General features: G+C 40.4%; 1 protein-coding gene across 2 annotated transcripts in view; it reads left to right on the forward strand.

Annotated features, from left to right (window-relative positions):
- Nucleotides 1-22,184, forward strand: part of LOC137629438 (mitochondrial mRNA pseudouridine synthase RPUSD3-like) — a 71,513-nt gene that overhangs the window by 34,912 nt on the left and 14,417 nt on the right. For both annotated transcript variants that reach the window (XM_068360718.1, XM_068360729.1), the window contains 2 exons: nt 5,263-5,464; nt 9,213-9,408. In XM_068360718.1, the coding sequence (XP_068216819.1) occupies nt 5,263-5,464; nt 9,213-9,408 (398 nt within the window). The remainder of the gene's footprint in view (nt 1-5,262; nt 5,465-9,212; nt 9,409-22,184) is intronic.

Raw genomic sequence — 22,184 nt, forward strand, 5'->3', positions numbered from 1 at the left:
AGATTCCTTGTCTTTCTGTTGTATCTGTTGAAGAATTTGATTCTATTACTGTAAACTAATTATACTGTATTCAGCAAATGCACCATGTAAGGCCATTTAAGATATTGCTGAATACTTGTTTATAAAGGTTGATGTCAACTGACCCTAGAATAAAAATTCGCCATTTTCTCTCCTTGCAAAGTGTCCCTTATTATTATTATTATTATTATTATTATTATTATTATTATTATTATTACTTGCTAAGTTACAACCCTAGTTGGAAAAGCAGGATGCTATAAGGCCAGGGGCTTCAACAGGGAAAATAGCCCAGTGGGAAAAGGAAAAGAGGAAAATAAAATATTTTAAGATGAGTAACAACATTATAATGAATATCTCCTCTATAAACTATAAAAACTTGACCAAACAAGAGGAAGAGAAATTAGAGGAGTGTGCTAGAGTGTACCCTCAAGCAAGGGAACACTAACCCAAGACAGTGGAAGACCATGGTACAGAGGTTATGGCACTACTTAACTAAGACTAGAGAACAATGGTTTGATGTTGGAGTGTCCTTCTTCTAGAAGGGTTGCTTACCAAAGCTAAAGAGTCTCTTCTACCCTTGCCAAGAGGAAAGTGGCCACCGAATAATTACAGTACAGTAACCCCTTGAGTGAAGGAGAATTGTTTGTTAATTTGTGTTGTCAGGTGTATGAGGACAGAGGAGAATATGTAAAGAATAGGCCAGACTATTCAGTGTATGTAGGCAAAGGGAAAATGAACCATAACCAGAGAGAAGGATCCAATGTACAGTAGTACTGTCTGGCTAGTCAAAAGACCCCATAACAATCTAGCGGTAGTATCTCAATGGGTGGCTGGTGCCCTGGCCAACCTACTACCTCTACCTCGGAACCTTAGTGCCATCTGGTGGTCGAATGCTACTAACTAGTTGATGATGCATCATAGTTCCTTTTGCTTTTCAGTTAGCCTTGTCAGTTATTTATTATGAAGATATCTAATTTTTGGCCCACAATTCAAATTGAGTTTTTGGATGAATGCCAGTAGTTCAAATAGGAACGAATAAATCACAGATGCGATTATTAATTATTCCCAGCTTTGTGACATGCATTAGCCACTTTAGTGTGATTTGTTGTTGTGTATGGAAATGTATTATAGGTTTTTGACTTACATTTCCCCCTGTTTATGAAGTTATATCAGCAAATAGTTGATGGCTTTGATTGTTCAAACATGGAGTAGATTAACGCTTAGTATATGCTTTTAATATTTTGCTTTTTTTACACTTAGTTCAGGGGAAATCCAAAGAAGAAAGAACCCTCTGCTAATTTCTTGTGTTTTGCCTAGCAGTTCAGTTTACTAGTATAATATTTGCTAAATTCGTCATCCAAGTTCTGGTCTTCGGACGACTGGGTTTCGAGGAATAGGTGCTCATGTTCAAATTATTGCTTCTCTATAATAGAAAGTTCATTTTCAATGGGATTTCAGGAACATAACAGTTGAATCTTGTTTAGATGGATGTTGAGACTGACCTAGTTTAGGCCTGGCCACTAGATGCATTAACGTAAATTATACATGTTCTTCTGAATGAGGCCCTTATCTAGAGAGGCTTGGTAAGGTGGTAATACAAGTGGATGCAAAAATCTTTTTCTTAGAGTACCCATGTTTCTCTTATGAGCCAATAGCTACTACATCTCATAAATTTCTTCCTTAAACAGCTTCTTTTTATAACAGTTGAAGGTCATCAGGATTCCATTAGAATGCGCTCCAGTCGAAAGGCCAACAGGACTAGTAGACTTTATAAGAAAGAGTTAAAATCTTTCGATTTCTCCCGATAGGAAAAGTTTGCTTTCATTTATCTGATTTGGGAAAGAATCCAACCAGTTCTATGGGTATGTTCTGAGGTAAAGGAGGCCTGTTGAATACCTCTGGCCTCCAACTGTCCACTGTTCAGGAATCAATACCTTTCCAAAATTATTTATCCAATTCAGAAAAGGCCCAGTTTTTGAAGACAGATTGTCAAGTTTCTATATGATATAGAAGGGTTGTAATTGGTGCAAATTAAAGGATATTTCAGTAACAAGAATTAGTTGGGATGGTCTGTTGAAATTTTGGTTTCTTTCAGAAGAAATTATATATGGGTGCTATTAAGGTTTAGAGACCGTACTCAGAAGCTAGCCTTGTTAAAAATCTGGACATAAACTTGTAGGTTGAGTTGAGACTGTTTCAAGGTTTTCTACTATGAAAACACTTGCACTTGTCAAAGTGGATTAGGTTAATCTAAGAAGTAATGTTACATTATAAAAAGGTTGATTTTAATATTTGGATAGATTTTTTTCTTTAAAAAATATCAGCTATATCTTCATTTTAGCATTAACTAATTAGCTATTAACATTAAGCATCAGATAGATGTCTTGATAGATGGCAAGTCTTTTTCTATTTATAGTACAATATTGCAATTTTAAGGGTGGTAAGATTTGATCTCCGCACCATATTTCAGGATAATTTTTTGCGCTAGGTATTATACTTTTTTTGGGAGGAAAGACGGTGATACGTCGTAGATGATTTTCTTTGTTTTGTGAGAGCTGTAAAGTTTTGTGTTAAGTAGACTGGAATGTTAAGAGTGAAATTTATTAATTTCTTATGTTGTTTCTAGTATAGGGGTAAATGAAAAGGTCCCACAACAAGTTGTATTCAAAACAGAAGGATGTAAAGGTGCAATTTCACAAAGTGGTAGTTTAGCTACATCTTTTTTCTGTGAAAACTTTTGTTAGGTAAGGAGTTTTGCTAGGATCTCAGTGGTTCAAGTAGTTGGTTTTTCAAGGCTTACCTAACTTCTCTATGAGAAATGTACTAAGTATTATGTGATGTGAGAGATATGGTGTAAATGGAAATTTACTCTTAATTTATTTGCTTAACCTTAGGTCAAGTTAAATGTTTATTTTTTTCAATGAGGAAGTTTAAGGTTTTGATTATTATGTAAGAATTTTTTTTTTTTTTCCAAAAGATGGATAGTGGGTATAGGTTTGGAATCCAATCTGGAAAGTTGAAGTAGTTGTGAGTTTATTTGTTTGTGGTTAGGATTGGTTATCTTTTAAATGATTCTTGGGTGTTTTATAAATTGATTAATTTAGATTGTTATTTTCCCATCCCACTCCTTCATTAATCCACCTCCACCAGAGTGTAAGAGTAAGCTACGTAAACGTCAGGGAAGTCTGATAGAAATAAACAGAATTTCAATGATAGAATTTATCATTTTTAAATATTAAACTTAGCCGGTGAATATATAAATAGCTGACCTCTCCGACGGTCGACAGATTCCAAAAACTCGCGAGCGATCGCCATGAAGGCTGCCGGGTGTGCCCACCAGCGCCGACTATCGGCCAGATACCGCATATACTTCTCAACCAAACCAGTTCTTCTCTGTCGGTGTTAAAGACAACACTGGTTCCGCTCGCGCTTGACCTCGAGTTTTCTACCGATTGGTGAAGTACTTGGTTTTGGTTTTATTGCTTTTGCCGTGTTGGATTATTCAATACTATCTTCAAAAGAAATGCTTTTGAAAGGAGAGGAAAAGTTTTTGCCCTTGCTTTTTTTAATCTCGCTCTGGTTTTTCCATAGAGGAAAGATGGCCGACCCTTCCCTCAGTGTACGGAAGTGTGTTAAAGGCTTTTTTAGATTGTTATTTTCCCATCCCACTCCTTCATTAATCCACCTCCACCAGAGTGTAAGAGTAAGCTACGTAAACGTCAGGGAAGTCTGATAGAAATAAACAGAATTTCAATGATAGAATTTATCATTTTTATACTCTCCTGATGTTGATGCACGCGCCACTCCTCCTCTGCACTTATCAGTGATGTAAAGAGAATAATGATCGTGTTACGAATTCGAAAACTGAAAGGCGTAGTGGTCTACAATGCTTCATCGAGTAGTTATGTGCTCTTGACCACCAGTTGGTACTGTTTCCCATCCTTTACATTCAGATCTCCTAGGACAATTCTATCCTGTTCGTAATACTAGGCAGGCAGTTAATTCTAATAGCCAGGCCTTCTCCATCACGAGGCTCAATACTATATAGTATTCTAGAAGTTTTATTCCAGCTGTGACCAAGTTGTGGAATGATCTTCTTAATCGGGTGGTTGAATCTGAAGAACTTCAAAAGTTCAAAGTTGCAGCAAATTTTTATAGTTTATATATGACATATCTGTTTTGACGTTGTTACTGTTTTTAGAATGATTTATTGTTAATTTGTTCTCATCATTTATTTATTTCCTTATTTCCTTTCCTCTTTGGGCTATTTTTCCCTATAAGAGCCCTTGGGCTTATAGCATCATGCTTTTCCACCTAGGGTTGTAGCTTGGCTAGTAATAATAATAATAATAATAATAATAATAATAATAATAATAATAATAATAATAATAGGGAGACCTTTTGCAAGGAGTAAAAATGAGAAATTTTTATTTTGGGATAGGCGTCGACATTTAAACCAGCTTCGAGATAGAAGCAATGTGAACATCAGTTTAGTATGAAATAAATTTTATCATTAAAATATTTTTTTCAACTGATGTGTTTCAAGAATAAGGAATTTGTATGTTTATCTATTACTAGGGCACTATACAGTACAGTACGAGAAAGGGCTAAGAGAAATTACGATTGTATGTAGAGGAATTGAAGATGATTAATATACTGTATAGTAAGTGCTGAACTAGTTATATTGCTTTTAAGTATTTTAAACACCTTGAGACCTATTAACCCTTTTACCCCCAGGCTATTTGGAAATTTCCAACCCTTAACCCCCAGGGGTTATTTATTATCAAGCACATTTTGCAGTATATTTTTTTTTAAATTGCTCTAACAGCCTTAATTTTTGTCATAGAGAGGTCAGGTTGGTCTCATTCTCTTGGAAAATGCCTGAAGTTTCTCAAAAAAATATAAAAAATATGTAAAAAAATGTAAATAACAGTTTTTTTTGCAAAGACGTACCGGTACGTCCATGGGGGTAAAGGGATGAATTTTGTGAAACATACCAGTATGTCCTTTGAGGGTAAAAGGGTTAACAGAATTGTTAATAATACTGAAAGTGAGCAAAAACGTTTAGAAAGTGACTGAGATATATTATAGGATTAAGGTAGTGCTTGCATAGTGAGACACATATTTTCTACCTTTCAATTAAAGGACGGGTGAACTGGAGAACAGTTTTGACATGAATAATAGCATATATGTGATTGATGGCGGTTGTGATGAAGTAAATAAAAATTTGCTTAAAAATTTCAGATGGCCTTATTGCCATATGTAAGCCTTATGGAATAGCCAAAAGTAAGGTAAACGAAGCGATGAAGAAAGATAAATCGACTGTGGTTCAGACACTGAGTTCAGGAGGTTATCCGGCACATACTCCATGCCTTGAAGAAACTCTTCCAATTTTGCAAGATATGTATAAGACCAGAGACCTTGAGATTGTAAAATGTACCGAGAGGTAAGCTTTTTTTTATATTCACACTAATATTTCTACAACACAATTGACACCTACATAATATAGTACAGTATTTTATTTCAATGCTTCACCTTACAATAATGAAAACAGTATAGCTCAAAATATTTAGTTGAGCCTTGCCTATTGAGCTGAAACTGTTAAAGAGGCAATATCATTGTATTGCAGTAATTTTCTTACCTCATCATAGAAATGCTATTCTGTGACAATATGAACCCCTGCTCTTTATTGGGCAGCTGTAATTTGCTTATCATGTCATAGAAATACTGTTATGTGACAGTACTGCTGTTTTTCAGTCAATTCTCAAAAGCTTTAATTATATATATATATCTTCAGGATTGTAAAAGCAAGTATCAAATTCATCCAAAATGAAGTATAGATTACACATGCATTCTACATTGCCATTATTATAATACAGTATAAAGAGTAAATATAGTTTACAGGTATTTATAATAGGTGCTTATGAAGGACATGATGTTATTTTGAAACTTGGAAGGTTCTACTCACATTGAAGATGCCTGTTTGACCCATTGATTTAGGATGAATAACCCACATGATCTGATCCATCCTGTGTTTACTTCTTAGGAATATTTTATATCATGTACTATTTTGGCTGTTTAGGTGGAATATTTAATTTGAATAACATCCTAATTGTTTATCTTTCAAGAGAATTCAACAGGGAAATAATTATAAATTACTATATATATACATATATACAGTGGAACCTCTATATACGATTGCCTTTACATACGATTGTTCCAACACCTGAAGTAAAATTCGATCAAATTTTCGTCTCGACATCCGAAGTCATGCTCCAACATTCGACGTAGATCATATGCGTAGAATTTTCTCGAAGTGACGGTCGTAGTTTCTTGTTTACGCCGGTAGAAGGCAGCACGTCGGAGGGACGCCATTGAGTGTCGCGTCGGTCAGTTCTCTGTTCTCGTGCACATTGTGTGGTTGTCCTCTGTTCGGTTTGTTATTAACAGTGCTTATTATCTTCCTCTTTTCACGTTTCTATTTTGATTTTACGTATAATCATGGGTCCTAAGAAGCTTAATTTTGGTACAGGTATTAGTAGTGGAGAGAAAAGGATGAAGGCAATGCTTTCATTAGAATTGAAGCAAGAAATTATAGAAAAACAGGAACGCGGTGTGCGTGTGAGTGATGTGGCTAAACAATATGGCCGGAATATGTCGACGATCATCAAGCAGAAGGCAGCCATTAAAGCAGTCCAACCATCGAAGGGGATCATCATTATTTCAAAACGTTGTAGCCCTACCCTGGAAGAGATGGAACGCCTTTTGTTGATATGGATAAAGGACAAAGAGATTGTTGGCCATACGATCACTGAACTTTGTAAGAAGGCCAGCGCTATCTATTGTGACCTGAAGGCGGCAGGCTCTGGGGGTGATGGTGGGGAGAGTTAACCGATCCTACAATGGAGGAATTCAAGGCGTCTCGCGGTTGGTTCAAGAAATTTAAGAGATGGATCGGGACTCATTCAGTTGTTCAACACGGAGAGGTTCAGACACCAAGGCTGCTAATGATTTTGTTAAGAAATTCGAAAAGATCATGGAGGATGAAGGCTACGTAGAGCAGCAAGTTTTCAGTTGTGATGAAACCGGTCTGTTTTGGAAAAAGATGCGTAGTTGAACATACATCACCGCCAAAGAGAAGAAAATGCCTGGACATGAGCCTATGAAGGATCGGCTGACTCTTGCCTTATGTGCCAATGCCAGTGGGGACTGAAAAATAAAGCTGTTATTAGTTTATTCCAAAAACCCTAGGGCATTTAAGGCACATAGAGTCAATAAGGACATGCTGCATGTTTTCTGGTGTGCTAATTCTGAGGCCTGTGTTACTAGGCATTTCTTTTTTGAATGGATAAACCAAGTTTTCGGCCCTGCTGTCAAGAAGTACCTTCAGGAGAGGAATTTACCTTTAAAGTGCTTGCTTTGCTTGGATAATGCTCCCGCTCACCCCCCAGATCTCGAAGATGATATCATCGACCAGTTCAAATTCATCAGTGCTGTACCCTCCACCGAACACCACCCCTATCCTCCAGCCCCTGGACCAGCAAGTCATCTCGAATTTTAAGAAGCTCTACACCAAGCACTTATTTAAACAGTGCTTTAATGTCACGCAAAGCACCAACTTAACTTTGCGTGAATTTTGGAGGAGCCATTTCAATATCGTGCACTGCTTGAAGATCATAGATCAGGCTTGGGAGGGAGTAACTCGACGGACACTGAATTCAGCTTAGAAGAAGCTTTGGCCTGATAATGTTTCTCCCTGAATTTTGAAGGTTTTGGCCTCGAGCCTGAATCTGTGCTTGCCGTAGAGGAAGACGTAGAAGAGATTGTATCCCTTGGCAAGTCCATGGGTCTGGAGGTCGATGAAGATGACATCACCGAACTCGTCGAGGAGCATCATGAAGAGCTCACCACCGAGGAACTCAAGGAGTTGCATGCCATGCAGCATGATGAGTTCCAAGTGCAGTTGAGTGAGTTGGAGGTCATCGAGGAGGTAGAGCACATCTTAAGTTCGGCTGAAATAAAAGATATGCTTGCACATCATCAACATGTGGTTGATTTCATTGATAAGTATCACCCACAGAAACTTCAGGTTTGCCGTGTAGTTTTGCAATTCGATGATGTCTGCTTAACCCATTTAAAAAAAAATTCTGAAAAGCCGTACTAAGCAACTTTCTCTCGATAGTTTCTTAAAAAAACCTACGAAGCGCTCTAGTGACTGTGATGAAGAGAAAGAAAGTGAAGCAAAGAAAACTAAGATTGAATTGAGTGAAAGTGATGAAAATTAAAAAATCAAAAAGAAAAAAAAGTGTAAAAATATATAAAATATGAAAAAAAAAAATAAGTTAAGTTAAAGTTCACGTAGTGTAAGTTAGAGTAAGTTACGGTATGTTATCGCAGTCACCATCTCTACCTCCTCGCCGACCGTCCATCTCCTCCTGCATAGCAATTCCTACACCTGCGTTGGTCTATCTCTAAGATAAAGTGACAATGAACACCCCTTTTTTATTTATTATTTCTTTATAATTATTCTTTTTTACATCTTTCTTATATAATGCAATTGTATTATTGTTATGTGTAATTATGTGTAGTAATTTATTAAGGAGTTATCATAGGTTTTTGGGCTGAATTATACAAATTACAGTGTATTCTTATGGGAATATTTGCTCTAACATAAGATTGTTTTAACATACGAAGCAGTTCCCGGAACGAATTAAGATCGTATGTAGAGGTTCCACTGTATATAATTGGGTTTTTAGAAATACTGTATGATGGCAGATTTGCATTTTGCCTTGTATAGGTGATGTGGATTTAATTTTTACTAAACTTGAAAAGAAAACAGACTATTAACAAGGGTTAGAAGAGTACCTGCTTGAAAAGAAAAATATAGGCTACTATTTACTTCAATAGCTGCTTAGCAGCAAGTAACTGTCTTCATATCTTACACTTGCATCACCTTTTTAATTATTTTAATCTAAAATACACAAAGAAGCAATACCAAATAGAAATTTAGGAGCACTTGTAAATAGGTTTTAGCTGACAGACACCATCACAATTAGAATGGTGGGTATGTTGGAACCGGGAAATGCATATGACATGGTGGGAACTTTCTTTCTGTTTCTGAGTGTTTGGAAGATAAGCTATCACACATTAATTGATGGACAGTTTAAAAAAAAAATTCTTGTTTCTTTTTGTAGATGGACAAGTGGACTTGTGCTCCTCAGCAGTAAAAAGGAAATGTCACAAAAAGTACAAAAGTGCTTCAGGAGATCAAAAGCATTCAAGAGACCACCTTTATCATATTGGGCAGTGACTGTTGGGAGCCCAGCTCCAGAGACTATTAAAACTAAAGTTGGCATTAGTTTGGATCATGTTGATGGTGTTGGTAAAGTGGTAAGTATTACACTTATTACTTACAAAGCTCTCCCTCTCTTTTATGTTCTAGCAATATACTACCAGTTCCCAGTTGTACTGACCAAATTTTCATTTTGATTTTTACAGCAATGTGTAGAATATAGAAATCCACTTTTGATGGCATTTGTGGACTATGGAAAAGCCTTTCATAGTGTACCTCAGCCAATTTTGTGGAGAGTCCTGCATTGTTATGGCATTCCTCTTAAATATGTAAATTTCATCAAGGCTGTTCATGAGCATAACAAGTACAAAGTTGATTTTAAGGGAGTCCTGTCAAATGAATTTCCAGTGAACAGCGGAGTACTCCAATGGAATTTGTTGTCACCTATGTTGTTTATCCTCATGGATTTTGTAATGTGTAGAACAGTCGGAGATGGTGGAGAAGGATTGGACTGGATCAGTAAAAGGAAATTAGCAAACCTAGAGTTTGATAATACTGTCCTTATTAGAAGAACACCACAGGATTTGCAAAGCTTGCTTACCAGAGTGCATGAAATATCACATGAGGTTTGCCTCAAGATAAGTAGAAGAAAGACAGAGATGATGAGAGCAGAGTATGCAACGGAAGAAGAAATATCATGGGAAGGAGAAAGGATTAATGAGGTAGAATCATTCAAGTATTTAGGATCTATGATCCCCAATACAGGGTCTTTGAAATTAGAGTCTAGTGAAAAAAAAAAACAGGCAATGGCTAGGTTAAGTAAGTTCGAAAACCAAATTGCCTGAAATTACATATAAAAATCAGACTATATATCAGTTTAGTGATATCTGTGTTACAGTATGGACATGAGTCATGGTATGACAAAGAAACAATCTCAAACAGATTTAGTAGGTTTGAGAACAAAGCCCTCAGAAGGATATTGGGAGTTGAATGTTAGCACAGGATTAGAAATGAAACTGAGAGAGATTATTTGAGTGCTATATGTGGATGAAGTCATGGTGAGGGGTAAATGGAGATGGTTTGGTCATGCTCTTTGCACTCCCTAAGAGGGATTAGTTCACCAAACATTTAACTGGGCTCCCCAAGGCACTAGAAGAGTTGGAAGACCCAGGCTTACATGACTGATGACTGTGAAGCGTTAAGTAGGAGATGATAAATGGAGAAGTATTGTAATAAAAGCTCAAGATAGAGACGACTGGCAAAATCTAATAAAGGCCCTTTGCGTCAATAGGCGTTGGAGGAGATGATGATGAATTTTAGCTGTTATATTCCATATTCCTTGTCTGGATATTACCATCTGGTCTTTTAAGATTTTACATAATTCTGACTATACTTTGAATTCAAGAGCTATACTAGTATATAGTTGCAATGCTACTCTGCATTCCAGAACTTTTATTTGGGTTGATGCAAATTTTTTCTGTTGAGCAGGTTGACATAAATCTTGTTCCATAGTTTATTACCTATCTACAGTATTTAACTGTTATTTAAATGAATGTATCCTGATTTTTAAAAAATTCTTGTTTTTTTTTTGTATTTTTACCTCTATGATTTTTGCAATGAGCTACTTTCTTGATGGTACAGTCTGCTTTTCCAGGTGGAAAAGTTGACTGGGAGATGCAGACCAGTCATCGACCTCTTTCATCTGAGTAGTTTGTTCTACAAATACCATTCAAGACAGAGATGGCAAGTACAATACCTGCTGCCATCAAGGAAGAAGACCATCATGCTTTATGTGGGTATCAGGGGTTTGTATTTTCAAATACCGATCCATCAATCCAGCAAAAAGTTCTTTCGCTTCATCCTCAGGGGGCAGAGATGTTGTGTATTAGTTCAAATCCCTGTATTTTGGACTGTCTACCGCTCCCCAATTATTCTTGGGTAGTTATACTCGTCTTGTCTTGGGCCCACTCAAATGGGATTTGTCTTTTAAGGTCTTTGGATGGTTGACTGATCCTTTCGCCCTTCAGGTGGCAGTTGCTCCAGGGTTGAGAAAGATCAATTTCCTTTTGCCTCTAGGGACTGGGATTAATTGGGGGACATCTAGTCTCCCACCCAAGCAGAGGATGGAGTACTGTACCTGGGTATGCTGAATGACACATCACCAGCATCGTATCAACTGACTGGAAGAGGTAGCATGGCCATTTCTAATTGTTCAACAACTTCTGGCTCGATAATGGCAATGTCTTCAGGGACATCTTTTATTACCCGAAAGCATGTTCCTCACGGGCATCCCCACCAGCAATCGCTACAATTGTGTCTGTAGTTTTACTGGTCAGTAGCCACCGATTTCCCTCATCTTCTGGTTCTGGTGGAACAAGAAGGGAAGGAAAATCTGGCATGGTGGCTGAACAACGAATACCTCATTAGGGGAGTTCCAATCGACTCCCAGCTTCCGGAGATGCAGCTGTTCATAGATGCATCCAAAGAGAGGTGGGGCACATGCCTGAGGAACCAGACAGCCTTGGGGTATTGGTCTGCAGAAACAAAAGCCCCTGTACATCAACCTGTAAGCAATGCAAGTAGCACTTCTAGTATTGAACATTTTCCAGTAAGTTTAATAGGGCGCTCGGTAGCATTGGTGAGTGACAACTCAACCGTGGTGGCTTACTTTAACAAGCAAGGAGGCATTGCTTCACAGTCTTTCTACGAGCCATGCAGACGCTCACTTGTGTTCATTAACGCATTGGAGCTGTAAGTAAGTTTCATTCCAGGTAAGGGACAGTCGGTAGGGTTAGAGTGGTTCCTACTTCCCTGCCATGGCGGAAAGGCATCTTGTCCTTTTGGGGTTCCCCATCGATTGACTTATTTATCACCTGGCTGAACAAGGAGCTTCCAGTGCTCTGCTCTTCAGTTCCAGATTCCTCTGCAGCTCCGATGGTTGCCTTTCAACATCCCTGGTACAACATGAATGCTTATGCCTTTCTCCCCTTCTGCCTGTTACATCCATTTCTGGTGATGACATCAAACCTCAGGATGACCCTAGGACTCCCTAATGACCATATGCCAAATGGTTTCTGGACATGCTAGTGTTCATTGTTTAGGTAATAAGAGATCCTACTCTCTCAGCCCCATTTTCAGAGGTACCACAACTCAGTGACATCCCTGTCTCTTCATGTGTGGCGACTATCCAGTATTTCTTCCAAGCGAAAAGGGTTTTTGCAAGGCACTACTCAAAAGATGTCTGGATATGTGCAGCTGTCTACCAATAGAAGTGGGCCATATTCTGTGATAGATGTCTTAGATGGGATACTTCTTTGATGGTAAAAGCCTTAATGCAATTGCTTGCGGATTTCTTTGTGTACCTTCATCAGAAGTTCCTCTCAGTGCTCACAGTGAAGGGCTATCCCTCTACATTGAGCCAGGTTTTCAGACTGATGGCTTAGACTTTTCCTCCTTGTGTTTATTATCTATGCTCAAGATGAGCTTCAAGCAGTTTTGTCCTCCCGGAGAACCGAGACTTACGGAATTGGATGCCACCTCTCTTAAGTGGTCTCCATATGACCATGAAGATTTCTTTTTTGCTAGTTTTGGCCTCGGCAAATAGCATAGGCAAGCTGCACAGCATTTTATATGTTACGAGACATTCGGAAGGATGGAAGGTTTCAACGGTCTCCTTGTGGCCAAGAAATAGAACCTAGCCGTTCACTACGCCCGATTTGATATGCTTTTCTATCCTGTGAGGGTGCTACATATCTACCTGAAAAGAACTGAGTGCTTCATACTGGAGTACCAGAGTCTCTTCTTCAGCACTGGTAGGGGGAAGAAAAAGTGCACTCAACAAGACTGTGGATGACCCTCCCATGATGTGACCTTAAGTCAAAGGTATCAGTTCCTGCCTAATCTTTAGGAAGAATCTGTCAAGCGGTGCAAGTTCTGAAGACAGGATTCTGGAATTGCCAGACAACCTTCACTGCCTACTATCTTGGGAGTATACCTACAGGTCCTTAGATAACTTTTAAAAGTTGAAAGGTTTAAAGGCCACTCATGAATGGCAGAGGCAAGGGACAGTGACATTGCCCTATCAAGCAGGACAATACCATAGAGACTGAACATATATACATATGATCAGTGCCCAAGCCCCTCTCCACCCAAGGTAGGACCAAGAAGGGCCAGGCAATGGCTGCTGATGACTCAGCAGATGGACCTATAGGCTCCCCCAAACCCCCCATCCTTAGCTCACAAGGATGGTGAGGTTGAAGTGTCTAAAGGAACAAACAAGTTTGAGCGGGACTCAATCCACAGTCTGGCGTTCACCAGTCAAGGTCGTGATGTAAGACTAGAATGAGAGGCAACAATGAATGGCCAGTTTTCTTCTTCTTACCCTCTCTTTGGGGTGCAGCAATCATGCCATTATTTGCTTTACTTGATGCTAGATGCAGGTAAGTCTCGCAATCGAGTAACCTTTCTTTGCAGCTAATTTTGTACTGAAGTATCTCCTCAATTCTCCCAAATAAGAGGATGATGGATGGAATGCTTACAAACCCATATCTTACAGTGACCATACATTTGGATATCATATCCTTGGGTTCTTTCATGATCGCATACCAGTTTCCGATTAGGGACCTAACCTAAGACCTGTAATATCTTCATACTCAGGTCGTTTGGAGACTGACAGGAGCCACCAATTCTGATCTTCCACAATACCTAAGTGCATCGACATTTCCTGGTTAGTAAACCACCCAGTTTGGGTTACAGGGACTCACACCCTCTTAGGATGAGTCTCCTATTAAATGACGATGGTTTGTATTCATCATCGTCATCATCTCCTCCTACACCTATTGACGCAAAGAGCCTCGGTTATTTTTCGCCAGTAGCCTCTATCTTGACCTTTAAATCAATACTTCTCCATTTATGATCTACTTCACGCTCCATAGTCCTCAGCCTTGTAGGCCTGGGTCTTCCAACTCTTCTAGTGCCTTGCAGAGCCCATTTGAAAGTTTGGTGAACTAATCTCTCTTGGGGAGTGCAAAGAGCATGCCCAAACCATCTCCATCTACCCCTCACCATGATCTCTTCCACGTATGGCACTCGAGTAATCTCTTTATAGTTTCATTTCTAATCCTGTCCTGCCATGTAACTCCTAATATTCTTCTGAGGACTTTGTTCTGAAATCTACAAAATCTGTTGGATATGGTTTCATTGTACTAGGACTCATGTCCATATAGTAACATTGATCTCACTAAACTGATATATAGGCTGAATTTTATATGAAATTTCTGGGGATTTGCTTTCCAAATTTTACTTAATTAGCCATTATCTGATTTGCTTTTTTCAATCTTTCATTAAATTCCAATTCTTAAGACCCTGCACATATGTTGGCGATCTTAGTTCCTAAATATCTAAATGATTCCACCTCATTAATCTTTTCTTCCAATATTTGATTTTCCATTTCTTTTTCTGTTCTCATCATCTCTGTCTTTCTTCTATTTACCTTGAGCCCAACCTCATGTGATCTATCTATCTATCTATTTACCAAGGCACTTTCCCCAATTTTTGGGGGTAGCCGACATCAAACAAAAGAACAAAAGGGGACCTTTCCTCTCTCCGCTTCTCTTAGCATGACGTGTGATATTTCATGCATTCTGGTAAGCAAGCTTTGCAAGTCCTTTGGCATTTTGCTAATCAGGACAGTGTCATCAGCATACTCGAGGTCCACTAATTCCTGTTACTAATTCAGTCCAATCCTTCTCTGCCATCCCCAACAGTTCAGTGCTTTACAAAATCCATGAGGAGGATAAACAGCATAGGGGACAACAGATTCCCTTGGAGTACTCGATTTTTCACTGGAAATTCATTTGATATGACTCCATTAACATTAACTTTTCACTTGCTATGCTCATGTATAGACTTAATCAAATTTACATATTTAAGCGAACTCCATAATAACGTAGGGTTCTCCACAAAAATGTTATTTTCATTAGTAAAATAAATTTTTTAATATACTTACCCGATAATCATGTAGCTGTCAACTCCGTTGCCCGACAGAATTCTACGGGAGGGATACGCCAGCTATCACTATACTAGAAGGGGGTGTACTCACCAGCGCCACCTGTGGCCAGGTACTGCAGTACTTCTTGTTGACACCACCTCACTTTTTCCTCGGTCCACTGGTTCTCTATGGGGAGGAAGGGTGGGTCAATTAAATCATGATTATTGGGTAAGTATATTAAAAAATTTATTTTACTAATGAAAATAACATTTTTCAATATTAAACTTACCCGATAATCATGTAGCTGATTCACACCCAGGGGGGTGGGTGAAAAACCAGTGTACATGACTAAAGGATAGCTAAGTATCCCGTATTTCATATTATCAGTTATTCAAAATAACAATGAAATTACAAGTACCTGGTAAGGAAGTCGACTTGAGCCATTACTCTGCCTTAAAATAAGTTCGTCTTCCTTACTGAGCGCAGCGTTCCTCTTAGGAGGCTGAACAACTCTAAGGTGCTGAAGTATCAAGGGCTGCAACCCATACTAAAGGACCTCATCACAACCTTTAACCTCGGCGCTTCTCAAGAAAGAATTGACCACCCGCCAAATCAACAAGGATGTGGAAGGCTTCTTAGCCGACCGTACAACCCATAAAAAGTATTCAAGAGAAAGGTTAAAAGGTTATGGGATTATGGGAATGTAGTGGCTGAGCCCTCGCCTACTACTGCATTCGTTGCTACGAATGGTCCCAGGGTGTAGCAGTACTCGTAAAGAGACTGGACATCTTTGAGATAGAATGATGCGAACACTGACTTGCTTCTCCAATAGGTTGCATCCATAACACTCTGCAGAGAATGGCTCTGTTTGAAGGCCACTGAAGTAGCCACAGCTCCCACTTCATGTGTCCTTACCTTCAGCAAAGCAAGGTCTTCTTCCTTCAGATGAGAATGTGCTTCCCTAATCAGAAGCCTGAATAGTAAGAAACTGAGTTCTTAGAACTTGGAAAAGAAGGTTTCTTGATAGCACACCATAAGGCTTCTGATTGTCCTCGTAAAGGTTAAGACCTTTTTAGATAGTACCTAAGAGCTCTAACTGGGCAAAGTACTCTCTCCAGTTCATTCCCCACCAAGTTGGACAGGCTTGGGATCTCGAACGACTTAGGCCAAGGACGTGAAGCCGAGCTGCAAGGAACATGTAGCCGTTTCAGATGTGAAAACAATGATCCTGCTGAAGGCGTGGATCTCACTTACTCTTTTAGCTGTTGTCAAGCACACGAGGAAAAGAGTTTTTAATGTGAGGTCCTAAAAAGAGGCTGATTGGAGAGGTTCAAATCTTGATGACATAAGGAACCTTAGGACCACGTCTAGATTCCAGCCTGGAGTGGACAACCGACGTTCCTTTGAGGTCTCAAAAGACCTAGGGAGGTCCTGTAGATCTTTGTTGGTGGAAAGATCCAAGCCTCTGTGGCGGAAAACCGCTGCCAACATACTTCTGTAACCCTTGATCGTAGGAGCTGAAAGGGATCTTACTTTCCTTAGATATAACAGGAAGTCAGCAATCTGGGTTACAGTGGTACTGGTTGAGGAAACTGCATTGGTCTTGTACCAGCTACGGAAGACTTCCCCTTGAGACTGATAGATTCTGAGAGTGGATGTTCTCCTTGCTTTGGCAATCGCTCTGGCTGCCTCCTTCGAAAAGCCCCTAGCTCTTGAGAGTCTTTCGAAAGTCTGAAGGCAGTCAGACGAAGAGCGTGGAGGATTGGGTGTACCTTCTTTACGTGAGGTAGACGTAGAAGGTTCACTCCTAGAGGAAGAGTCCTGGGAATGTCGACCAGCCATTGCAGTACCTCTAAGAACCATTCTCTCGCGGGCCAGAGCGGAGCCAACCAACGTCAGCCGTGTCCCTTTGCGAGAGGAGAACTTCTGAAGTACCCTGTTGACAATCTTGAACGGCGGGAATGCATACAGGTCGAGATGGAACCAATCCAGCAGAAAAGCATCCACGTGAACTGCTGCTGGGTCTGGAATCGGAGAACAATACAACAGGAGTCTCTAGGTTATCGAGGTAGCGAACAGATCTATGGTTGGCTGAGCCCACAGGGCCCAAAGTCTGCTGCAAACATTCTTGTGAAGGGTCCACTCTGTGGGGATGACCTGACCCTTCCGGCTGAGGTGATCTGCCATGACATTCATACCGCCCTGAATGAACCTCGTTACCAGCGTGAGCTTTCGATCTTTAGACCAGATGAGGAGGTCCCTTGCGATCTAGAACAACTTCCACGAAAGAGTCCCTCCCTGCTTGAAGATGTAAGCCAGGGCTGTGGTGTTGTCAGAGTCCACCTCCACCACTTTGTTAAGCTGGAGGGACTTGAAGTTTATCAAGGCCAGAATAACCGCCAACAACTCCTTGCAATTGATGTGAAGTGTCCTTTGCTCCTGATTCCATGTTCCCGAGCATTCTTGTCCGTCCAAAGTCGCACCCCAGCCCGTGTCTGATGCGTCCGAGAGGAGACGGCGGTCGGGTTTCTGAACAGCCAAAGGTAGACTTCCTTGAGAAGAAAGCTGTTCTTACACCACGCAAGAGAAGACCTCCTCTCTTCGGAAACAGGAACTGAGACCGTCTCTAGCGTCATGTCCTTTATCCAGTGAGCAGCTAGATGATACTGAAGGGGGGGAGGTGGAGTCTCCCTAACACGATGAACAGGGCCAGCGATGAAAGTGTCCCTGTTAGACTCATCCACTACCTGACTGAGCATCGGTTCCTTCTCAGCATGCTCTGGATGCATTCTAGGGCTTGGAAGATCCTTGGGGCCGACGGAAAAGCCCGAAAAGCTCGACTCTGAAGATCCATACCCAGGGAGACAATGGTCTGGGATGGGACGAGCTGAGACTCCTCAAAATTGACCAGGAGGCCCAGTTCCTTGGTCAGATCCATAGTCCATTTGAGAATCTCCAGACAGCGACGACTTGTGGGAGCTCTTAAAAGCCAGTCGTCTGACGGAGCCGGACACAAGATCATGGTACTGCTGCACAGTCTGTGAACTGTCAACCATGGGGAAGCGAGGAAGTACAGTGACAACCCGAAGCTGTCTAGACTGTCTGGGTCGTACAGACAACTCCTTATCGGGTTGCTGAGGTTGCCGCACTGCGTCACAACAAGTCACTTCTGCTGGTTGTTGAACGTCTTCCCAGTGACACACTGACTCCGTAAACAAAAAATCCTCTAACAAGGACTAAGCTTGGACTGCATGTCTTGCAACACAGCTCAAGGTCTATGGGAGCAGGTGTGGTAACAGACGGGATTAGCGACTGAAGTGGAACCATTACCTTCCCTGGAAGCATGTTATGCTTAAATAAAAGTCCATAGGAGGCTACGCAGCTAAAGGCTCCTCTCCAAATGACAGAGTCCTCAAGGGAATATCAGAAGGAGGGAGAAAAGCACTTTCTCATCTACAGGGACCATATCCGAGAAAAGCTAAGTTCTCTCAGTGAGAGTTTCACTGGTGCAAAAGCAGCAGACTAGAAGGCAACGTTATGAAACTGCTTGACAGTCTAGTGAGTTGGCAACAACCAAAGATGTGTGACTGAGAAGCATGCGGTAAGGTATGCAGAGCATGTTGTATGCAGAGCATGCTGTATGCAGAGCATGCTGTATGTAGAGCATGCTGTAAGGTAAGCAGAGCGTGTTGCATGGTGTGTAACATCTCTCAGAAATTCCATGACCAGTGCTAGAGTGAGTAATATCGCATTACTGTCCATTGAAAGTGCACGTGCCGAGGGAATTGATTTAGACTGTTTTGTTGATGAATTTGATAGCCGGCATGATAATCGTAGAATTAAGCTGCACTAAATGTACTATAATCTACTTCACCTCAGGAAAGGGAAACTCGCCCTGTTGGCAACACTGCACTACTTCATGCATGCTTGCATGGGGTTTTAATATCAACATAATATTTACCTTACATTCATAACTCATGATTCATTTTTGTTTTGAAGATATTTTTGCCATATTTTGTGATTTTGTTAAAAATATATTGCAAGGAATACATATATATTTTTATATTAAGTAATACAAATAACCTCCATTATCATAATGTTTGTGTAGGCATACATGTATATGATTACAAATGCAAGTTATGAAAGTAATGAGGTGTTATTATTGTCATTTGTTATTTCCAAGTTGAATGGGAAGAGGCTCAAGTTGAGGAGAAAGTGGCAGATGCATGCGTTGAGGTGGCTGACTCATAGCATGAGGTTGCTGCCTCAAGAGTTGCGCTTGCTGTAAGGGTTGCGGATGCGCAGTAGCAGGTTCCTGAGGAACGAGTTGAGGTTTCTGAGGTGTGAGCTGCGAGAGTTGAGGTAGCGGCTGCGCAGAACGCAGTTCTTGTCTCGCGAGTTGAGGTTCCTGAGGTGCTAGCCTAAGGAGTTGAGGCTCTCGCCTTGAGGAGGGTTGAGGTCGCTGCAGCGAGTGCTGAGGTGGCTGCCTCATGGATGGAAGAGGTTGTCGTACCTCAAGAGATTGTTGCCTCACTGGTGGAACCGCAAGCGGAAGTGGAGGAAGTAAGGTATAAGATTCCTGCTCCCATTGCTGAGGTTGCCTTAAGGAAGGCGGAGGTTGCTGCACACCGCTGGTAACTGGCAACTCAGTACGCGGTAAGGTATCCTGAGGAACCTCAACATCGTACGCCTGGCAGACTGGACTGCGGTGAGGCGGAGCGATCGCAGGAGGAGGTGTAACCTTCTCAGCCTGAAACTCACGCATTAAGACCGCAAGCTGCGACTGCATGGACTGCAGCAAAGTCGTCTTGGGATCAACAGACGATAAGGTCTGTTGAGGCAAAGCCTTAATAGAAGATGAGGTCTGTTGAGGCATCGCCTTACCTCTCTTAGGAGGTGTGCAGTCACCTGATGACTGCGGAAAGTCAGAGCTAACTCAATGACTGCATCCGGGTTGTTGAACTCTAGAGGTCTGGACTTTACGTTTAAGAGGTCTTGAGACCTGAGTCCAGCGTTTTCTCCCCGAAATTTCTTCTGCAGACGAGCAAAATAAGGGCTCAATCGTCTGCGGGTGGGAGTGACGGTCTCTGTAAGACACGCCCGCAACCACCGAGGATACTTCTGTGCGCCGATCAAGGCCTGCCGAACCCTTTTGCCCTTCGACATTGCTTCTCCCCTGGGCTTGGGAGCTTGCAAGAGGTCCCGGACTGGGAGGACGACTGGCACGCACAGAAGTACAGTACCCTCACGCACAACACTGACACACTTTGTGCTAATCACTTATCACTTTTGAATTTCTGTTTGCACTTATTTCACTGAACTCGAAACTTTAAGTGGTTTGTACCTGAAACACGCAATTCTATCCTTCCTTAAAAGTTAGTAATTGCGAAAACAGAATTACAATGTAATAGAAAAATCTAATGAAAGATAAATAATTCAGTGGCTGGAAAGAGACTAAACACTAGATCAAATAAACTACGTTTAAAATCTCTCACCGCATAAAGCTTGAGAACAAGAATAAACTCAAGAAACGTTTACCTTCTTCCCCTAAAGAGACTAGGGAGAAGAGCAAAAACGATAACAACGTTACTCGCTTGAACGAAACGTTTATCCAGCTCTCTCTCCCTCCGTCTCTATCTCTCTCTCTCTCTCTCTCTCTCTTGACTTAGAACCTGAGAGAAGAGCCCAATCATATATATCGTTAAAACATATTATTGTTAAAGGAAAAAAACTGAAATATTTCCCAAATAAAAAGTTCCTTTATTAGAATAAAAACCATTAAGCTAAGAAAGAATGAACAAAACGTTAGAAACGGTTACTCTTACTGCAACGTGACACCGTGAAAATTCTCTCTCTATCGTAACGATAGAGCGCAAGTTGAACGTTCTGAACGTCAACAACTGCAGAGACAAAACAAAACGTTAGTTCAACTTTGAAAACAGTACGAGACTATCAAAGAAATTCTTTCAAAAACTTTAAAATAGCATAATATGTTAACAGGTAAAACCGAAATGACGGGCTCAATGTTAATTAACTTCGGTACAAGAAAAGACCGCCTACTATTAGGAAAGGTCGAATATAAACAAATATAAAAATTAATTTTAATAAGTTTATAAAAAAGGAAGTTAATCGAAGAGGCCTATAAAAGGCGGAGAGATATAAAATAAATCTATAACTTTTGTTAAGCAAAATTAAGAAAGAGAGTCTATACTCTCTTAGACACCAACACTTCCGTCTAAGGGAAGGGTCGGCCATTTAAAGGTGAAAGAGAGTTCATACTCTCTTCGTCACCATAATTAATCAAATTAATTCCAAAAGCTAGCTAAGCTAATATAGAAGTTTCCAGTATAGCGAATAGCTGCAAATTTTAGAGAAATACTTCACCAAACCGTGAACAATACTCCAAAATCATAAGCGTATCCAAGAACGTCTTGCTGGAAGCACGACAGAGGAAAAAGTGAGGTGGTGTCAACAAGAAGTACTGCAGTACCTGGCCACAGGTGGCGCTGGTGAGTACACCCCCTTCTAGTATAGTGATAGCTGGCGTATCCCTCCCGTAGAATTCTGTCGGGCAACGGAGTTGACAGCTACATGATTATCGGGTAAGTTTAATATTGAAAATTGGCCGATGCACACAATCAAAGGCCATTAAAAGTGGGTTTCTGTATTCTACACATTGCTGTACCACATATCTTAAAATGAAAATTTGGTTAGTACAACTTCTACCTTTTTGAAATCCTGCTTGTTCATCTCAGCTTTTCATCAATTTTGCCTTCTAATCTTTTTAGAGTGAGCATACTATATATTTTCATGACAACTGACGTAAGTGTGATGCCTCTATAATTATTGCAATCAGTCAGGTTCCCTTTTTTTGCCATTTGTATT

The sequence above is a fragment of the Palaemon carinicauda genome, chromosome 2 (assembly GCF_036898095.1).
Source record: "Palaemon carinicauda isolate YSFRI2023 chromosome 2, ASM3689809v2, whole genome shotgun sequence".
Lineage (NCBI taxonomy): Eukaryota > Metazoa > Arthropoda > Malacostraca > Decapoda > Palaemonidae > Palaemon > Palaemon carinicauda.